At 38.4% G+C, this 7411-nt stretch overlaps 2 protein-coding genes across 2 annotated transcripts; one reads left to right on the top strand and one right to left on the bottom strand.

Annotated features, from left to right (window-relative positions):
- The first annotated feature begins 264 nt into the window (after window positions 1-264).
- LOC114735697 (probable glycosyltransferase At5g25310) lies at window positions 265-3271 on the top strand. The gene is made up of 4 exons (XM_028923410.1): window positions 265-510; window positions 738-919; window positions 1890-2241; window positions 2451-3271. The coding sequence occupies exons 1-4, from the start codon at window positions 265-267 to the stop codon at window positions 3114-3116; spliced, it is 1446 nt and encodes a 481-aa protein (XP_028779243.1). The 3' UTR covers window positions 3117-3271.
- A 1828-nt stretch (window positions 3272-5099) lies between these two features.
- Window positions 5100-7150, bottom strand: LOC114735721 (ACT domain-containing protein ACR2-like). Its single transcript, XM_028923443.1, has 7 exons — window positions 7080-7150; window positions 6920-6971; window positions 6707-6821; window positions 6543-6610; window positions 5764-6438; window positions 5552-5656; window positions 5100-5453 (listed from the first exon to the last, which is right to left on the bottom strand). The coding sequence occupies exons 1-7, from the start codon at window positions 7148-7150 to the stop codon at window positions 5100-5102; spliced, it is 1440 nt and encodes a 479-aa protein (XP_028779276.1).
- Between the last annotated feature and the right edge of the window lie 261 nt (window positions 7151-7411).

Raw genomic sequence — 7411 nt, forward strand, 5'->3', positions numbered from 1 at the left:
ACAGGATTGTCATTTAAAATGACATCCAGAAGGTTAAATACGTCATTGCGTGTCACACTAGTTCACACTTTCCATTCCGAGCTCATAATAGAGTTTGAGTGTGGCTGAAGCTCCTAAAAATAGAGTGTGCCGGAAACACACAGTTAATTAGCTCCATGCCGCCCTTCATCATTACACTTCCCATGCTTTATATTTCTGCACATTCATCACTCCTCATTTTCCCCCACACAACAAACACTGCGAACTTCTTCAGAAAGAAACACGATGAAAATTTCTTATAGACTCCTTTTCTTGGTGATTTACTGGCTGCTTGCCATATCCATCATCGTCGTTAAGCTTCTTCCGGCCCAGTTCTTTAATCTAATCTCGTTCGACGGCTTGTATCGAAGTAAAGTGCAAATTGGTCAAGTTCAATTCTCGGTTTCCAGTGAAAAAGTACTCCAAGCTGTTGTTCTCGACGGACATGGAGATGATCTTCACCGGAGCAAATATAGTTTCCCAATAGTAGCCGTATGTTTCACTCACGTTCTCCGCTGGAGTGTTTACTTACGCATTGATTGATGCTCTCTCTCTGATTTTTATTCTCCTTTTCATTTTGCTTTGATTTAGTTTTCAATCTTCTTAGTAGGTAAGTTTAATTTATTTATGACTTGTCTATCAGTTACGGTGGAATTTGTTGCTCTTTATATTGTCTGAATCTCCGTCTCTGATTATAATTGACGGAATGTATGTAACAGAATACGAAAAAAGTCCTAAGCAGAGAACAAAAACTCGAAAGAGCACTCGCCGGAGCAAGAGCCTCGATTCGCAGGGCATTAGCTGATAGGAGAACCAATCTCTCTTCGGTGTCCACGGACAACGGCGGTGACGATTACATTTCCTCCGGAGACATATATCGCAACCCGCGCTTATTTCATCAGTAAGCCGTCCGCACCATTTTTTTTTCCCTTCACATTTTATCCCTTTTGTTTTAGCTTTTTTTAATTATTTATTTAATTAAAAATTAAAATATAGAACTTGTACTATTCGAGAGAAATAGTTAGTAGCGCTCATTTTTCAAATTTAAACATCAAAAATAACTATCAAGGACTCTGCACTTACTTTTTCAGGCACAGTCACATAACTATCATTAGAAGAAGAAATTGATTAAATAGTCGAGGGCTTGTATTCACTGCTTTGTTAATAAGTCACCGCCACTGAAATTTTCATCTAACGATGTCTTACTTTTGATTTTTTTTTCTTGGATAAATTTTAATTTGTCTCTTATGATGGCGTAATTCCTTTTCTTCTACAAGACGTTAGGAGCTGCGTAGTGCGCTAGCATTCATTCGTTCGAGAGTTCGAAGTTCAAATAGAGCTTCTGTTAAAAGCCGCTTTATGCTATATGGAGTATTCATTAAAACTTGTACCGAAAAATCGAAAATACTTATTAAAACAATTGGATGGTGTGACTAGCATATATAGTTGTGGTCACTTCACACTTGTTCAGCCACATGATTCCTATCACGAGAACCATGATAAGTACTTGATACGTAACTGAAATCTTGATCTTGTCATTATAATTTGCCTTCAATTAAGATCAGCCACCCTTTCCCCCTCAAATGTTATTACTTTCAATATATTAATCGACACCTTTAATGAATGCAAATCTGATGCTGTACCTCGGAGTAATATTAAATAGTCTATAATCAAAGCCAAAAGAAAATCCCTCAGCACGTTTTTTTGGCTTGAACAATCCCTCAAGATGTTACATACTCCCTAGTATATATGTAAAAGTTAAATAATTAATTGAACAAAGTGATCAGCAATTCAATAAATTAAAATAAAGTAATAGCTCCGTGTGTGTGTGTGTGTGTGTTGATTCATTACATATTAACGAGTTATTCCAGGAGCTATTTGGAGATGGAGAAAAGATTCAAGGTGTACGTTTACCAAGAAGGGGAACCTCCATTTGTTCACTACGGTCCGTGTAAAGACATATACTCAATTGAAGGAAGGTTCCTCCATGAGATGGAACAAGGAGTTGGAACGTTCAGGACCAATGATCCCGATGCCGCTCACGTGTATTTCCTGCCATTTAGTGTGACCTGGATGGTCAAGTACCTCTATACCCCTCCCACGAAAGACCTCGATCCTTTAAGGCGGTTTGTATCCGATTATGTGAGAGTGGTGTCTACTAGGCACCCTCACTGGAATAGAACTCATGGTGCTGACCACTTCATGCTCGCCTGTCATGATTGGGTTAGTTTTGTTCCTTTTACATATACAAACCTATATTTAATTTATTTTTCAACTCAGGAGTCGACATAGATTTATTTCAGTTTTTTTTTTTGCCCACATATATAAATTAAGTATATTGCTGAATTGTTGATGGTAATATATTATGGGGAGGGCCAATATATTTACTTCTCTCCTTTAGCTTTTTGTTAATTTTCCGTATAATTCTGCAGGGTCCTCATGCATCAGAGGGCGATCCTTTCCTCTACAACAACTCCATCAGGGTCTTGTGCAATGCTAACACTAGCGAAGGCTTCAACCCTCAAAAAGATGTAAGCCTGCCAGAAATCCATCTTTACGGCGGCGAAGTATCACCTAAACTCCTTGCACCCCCACCGGACAATGCTACGCGTCCCCATCTAGCCTTTTTTGCCGGCGGACTGCACGGTCCAATCCGTCCCATCCTTCTCCATCACTGGAGGAACCGTGCCAAGGATCTTCAAGTCTACGAATACCTTCCCAAAGGCCTAGATTACTATTCCTTCATGCTCAGCTCCAAGTTTTGTCTTTGTCCAAGTGGGTATGAAGTAGCTAGCCCTAGAATCGTGGAGGCAATCTATGCCGAATGTGTGCCGGTTATCCTATCGCAGTATTATGTGTTGCCGTTTAGCGATGTACTGAGATGGGAGTCATTTTCAGTGCTGATGGAAGTTTCAGATATTCCAAGGTTGAAGGAGATACTCAGTGCAATCCCAGAGCACAAATACAGGAAGCTCAAGCAGGGAGTAAGGGCTGTTAGGAAGCATTTTACTTTGAATCACCCTGCTAGAAGACATGACGTCTTTCATATGATCCTGCATTCAATATGGCTAAGGAGATTAAATGTGGGGCTCGCATAGACTTTTCCACGCACGCTTACCCATCAAGTTTGCTGTAAGCTAGTACGTAATTTAGTTTTCTGGCCTCGATCGGTCTCAGACAGGCACCCACTAATTCCCGTGTAGAAGAGAATATAAGTTTTGTGCTTGTGAAGTTGTCGACCAATTCTCATAACTGAATATTTGGATTAGTATAACCTATAGAGCTAGTACGTATACGTACTTACCCATTTCTTTTGAAGCATCCTCTAAATCTTCAATTCCAGTGCAATATATGTGTCCGCGCGCACTGGAAATATAGTATTGAGAGATGTCTGATCTAAGAATTTAAATTTTATCATAAAAAATATTCGATTAGATTCTTCAATTCACATAAATTAAGCACCCTAATGATCAATAAAAAAGTGTTCTGCAAGAGAGGTTATCTTTTATTAAAAAAATAAATGCTAATGAAAAGCAAACTACTATATGAGTAGTGTATTTCAAAGCACCGTTACTGGTTTCGCAGATTTGACGCGAAAAAAATTTCAAAAAAGAATTAGGAAAAATGATATAAAAAGAAGTTAGATATTGTAATATTTCAATTCAGGTATATGAGATTTCAAAATCCCATTAGAAGTGAATCAAGTGATACATGATCAGGTGTTTGCAAATATAGTTAAATACTCCTCCGGTCCTAATACAAGACTTTTATACTGGTGTGTATAAGAGTTTTATATTTAGAACCGAAAGAGTAACAAAAATGCCTTTGCATCAAAAAGCTTATTAATAAGTTGTGAACTATCAATAACAAGTGTTAAACAGTGAATGACAAAAATTGTATTGGCAATGATAAGTTATTTATTAATCAGTTGTGAACTGACAATAATAAGTATTGAACAATTAATGACAAGAAACATATTGATAATGACAAATTTGATAGCTTTTTTTGTTAAAAATCTTATATAAGAGCATTTTAGTCATTTGACTATATTTATAAAATACCACATCAGACACCACTTCCTCTTTTTGAATTCTTAGGTACCTGAATCGAAATATTGTAATTTTCAACTTCTTTTTATGTCATTTTTATTTTTATGAAGAATTAATATTACACCAAAAGCACACTGCATATTGTTCGGTGTGGGTTAAAAAAAATACCACCTCCAATCCTAAATATAAAAACTAGGTGATTAATTTGGATAGATTAAGAAAATAAGTTAAGTTAGTTATTTGTAATAAATGGATGTTCTTTCCTAAGATATCCTCATTAATCAAGTTTATTGGCTAAAACTACCATTATTAGAAAGACTATCTTGGGAAAAAATATATAAATATGAGAAACAAGATAGATTTGGGTCTTTATATTTAGAATCAAAATAAAAGTCTAACTAGGTGTTATATTAACAACCGAAGGTAGTATATAGAGAGAGAGGGAGGGAGTGGAATTACCAGCTGACTTGTGCGCTTATTTGTGCTAAGCTACCCGGGTTCAGAATATGGCGGTCAGAAAACAAAGAAAAACAGAGAATTAAGAATTATATGCATATAATTATATCTATATATTATACATACAATATGTACATCGAATTTGTCAAACCTGAATCAATCACAATTTATCTACACTTTCCTTTCCATGCTAACCCATGGAAATTGCATAACCTAATCAGGTATGTATGCCTGATTAAAAAGTTTACAGAATTTGACCATAAGAAGGAAACTTTGGCTTAGGGCGATAGATCACAGCAACTAATTACTTAACGTGCCCTTTTTTTAAAGTCCAATATATGTTTGATCGTGCTTTCGAGCATAAGAGTGAGCACTCGCCCACAAATTGGATAAATATACACGTTTTGATGATGTAATGGGACAATTTTAGGGTTTCTGACAAAGTGACGTTTTGATGCCAGAGACAGAAATTAAGGTATAGAAACTGGCTACTATTATTTACAGAGGAATACAAGGCAGAGAGGGTTTTGATGGAGGAATCGAAGCAAAGAAGATGGGAAAGATCTTAGCTGCTGGCTAGTGATGAGTTGATAAGATGAACAAGGCATGAGAGAGACGTTCAATGTGAGATCTGAGCTTATGTCCAAAGGAGAGAGGGGTGTCGTCGTCACTATTGGAAGCAGCATGACGAATATTATTGTTTATGTGAAGCACCGTAGGACCCATCTCCCTCCTCACAGACTGAACAAAATAGTCAATATCAACCTCATAATTTCCAGATACGTCTCTCACATAGAAAGCATTCACAGACTTCTCTCCATGCGTCTCTACGTCTGCTCGAACCACAGCTAACCCGTTCTCTCTCAGCATCCTCGTTATGTCCGATAGCATCCCAACTCTGTTCTCTGCACACAACTCCACCCGAACTCCCTAATTTTCACGTCCACCAACACACAAATGAATGAAGTTAATTAGTTTAGTCTTCAACCAAACTGAGAATAACGGTGGCTGATCAGCAATTCTCTAACCTCACAAACACGGCGTTCTATTGCTGCCTCTAAGCATTTGGCCACTCTTTCCTTCTCGCTTTCTGTACTCAAAGCATACCCATCTATATGCCGAATGAAATACTCCTGTATTATATTTGAGAGTACGTATAGAATCATATATGAACATGCATGCATCAGAAGCAAATGTGTGTTTATATATATATATATATATGAGAGTTGTTTTCATATACCTGAAAGGCATAGCCTTTGTGGGAACTGATAGAAGCATGGAAGATGACGTACTGCATGTCGGTGAGAGTGCAGACAGTGTCGAACATGAGCCTGGGTCGATCCTTGCACTCTATGCTCACTATCGAATATCCTTTTTGCTTGCAGCTTTCAATTCTCACCATTCTTTTTCTTCTCACCTCTTCCCCATCACTCGGCATTGCTGCCGTCGTTGTCGTCGTCAGACCTAACGGCGTTTCGAAATCCCTAACGGAAAGCATGAGTTGGTGCAACCTCCTTTCCACGGTGGTCATGGTGCCTTCTCCGCCACGGAATTCCGCCGTCTTCACCTCTTGCTGGTTGGCGCACGAGCTATTAGGGTTGGTGGTGGCGCGAAGGACAGTGGCGAGGCGATCTTCGATGTAAGCGAGGCGCCGAGGGTCTTCGATCGGGGAATGTGTGGATTGATCGGAGATGTAGGCGACGCAGGCTAATCTGGCGTTGTGGGTCCAAGCATGAGCCTCGACGATGTTGCAATGGAGGTCGGCCAGGGCGGCAGAGATCTCCGAAAATAGACCGGGGTGGTCGGCACCGGTCATTTCGATGGCGGTGTGCTCGTTTGGATGAAAGTAATTAGGGAAAACCTTATTGGAATAGGCCTTTATCGAATGTGGAGATCCCCTTGATCTTCCTATGGCCTGTTTGATCCATATATACTTTCACTTCACACACATGCATATACATATAGCATGCCAAAAAAAATTATATATTGTCAAATACATGCTTAAAGGAATTGCAGTACCTGCTGGATATCATTAATCACTTTCTGGTCCGTTAGCTTGTTGCCATGTTCATCTCTAACATGAAACACTGCAAATTTTTCCATGAACTGCAAATTAGAATTTAGAAGTGGAGACATTATTCATGAAACTCTATTAGCAAGGGATAATTAAGAAAGTAGTATACCATCCATGAACCAGTCAGCATCAGATGAAATATAGCTCTTGCAGATTTGAAGGTTCATGTCCGTTAAAACTTGCACCACTTCTAGGAGGAGACCCTGCTTGTTTACGCTATCCACCTACACACATCATTAACCATTGTTTAATCAAATGCCGAACCAGGGACTCAATAAAATATCATTTACTGCTGCATTTTCCACTATGATCTTCTCCTTACCTTTACTACGGTACAATCCTCTATGTTTTCATTGTCGATGGTGACTCTACAACTGCAAGGTACAGGCAGAGAAACAAATGTACGTCTGATTTAATTATCTGTTTTTGGAGCTAAGACAGAAGATTGAAATTTGAAGGGTTGAAAAAGAGGAAACACTTACGTGGGACCATTTATCCTTTCTAGGAGAGTATCAAACTCAGGATCAAAGTAAGGCCAACAAACTTTCTTCATGCTGCAATTCAATTAGATACGAAACAGCATGCATGTGTTAAACAGTCGCTCTCTTCTTCTAATGCAGACAGAGATTATATGGAGTACTTTAAATTTCTAGTTTGGTGGCTGGACGCATTTTGCGGAGAAGAAAAGAATATAAGAGGAATATATAGATTGATCTACGGGTTTATGAAAGTCATGAAAAAAGATGTTATCTCATAATCTTTCTGATTCTGATGCAATATATATGAGCAAGAAGTCATCAATATATAAATATAC

This window comes from Neltuma alba, unplaced genomic scaffold (assembly GCF_004799145.2).
Source record: "Neltuma alba isolate B1F8T4 unplaced genomic scaffold, ASM479914v2 tig00013249_pilon, whole genome shotgun sequence".
Lineage (NCBI taxonomy): Eukaryota > Viridiplantae > Streptophyta > Magnoliopsida > Fabales > Fabaceae > Neltuma > Neltuma alba.

What these genes read in the sequence shown, in the direction of transcription:
- LOC114735697 (XM_028923410.1), top strand. Translation starts at nt 265, where the DNA reads ATGAAAATTTCTTATAGACTCCTTTTCTTGGTGATTTACTGGCTGCTT. An exon ending in ATAGTTTCCCAATAGTAGCC is followed by an intron (nt 511 to 737) that starts GTATGTTTCACT and finishes TGTATGTAACAG; the next exon opens with AATACGAAAAAAGTCCTAAG. An exon ending in AACCCGCGCTTATTTCATCA is followed by an intron (nt 920 to 1,889) that starts GTAAGCCGTCCG and finishes GAGTTATTCCAG; the next exon opens with GAGCTATTTGGAGATGGAGA.
- LOC114735721 (XM_028923443.1), bottom strand. Translation starts at nt 7,150, where the DNA reads ATGAAGAAAGTTTGTTGGCCTTACTTTGATCCTGAGTTTGATACTCTC. An exon ending in GAAAGGATAAATGGTCCCAC is followed by an intron (nt 6,972 to 7,079) that starts GTAAGTGTTTCC and finishes TGTACCTTGCAG; the next exon opens with TTGTAGAGTCACCATCGACA. An exon ending in TGCTGACTGGTTCATGGATG is followed by an intron (nt 6,611 to 6,706) that starts GTATACTACTTT and finishes AAAAATTTGCAG; the next exon opens with TGTTTCATGTTAGAGATGAA.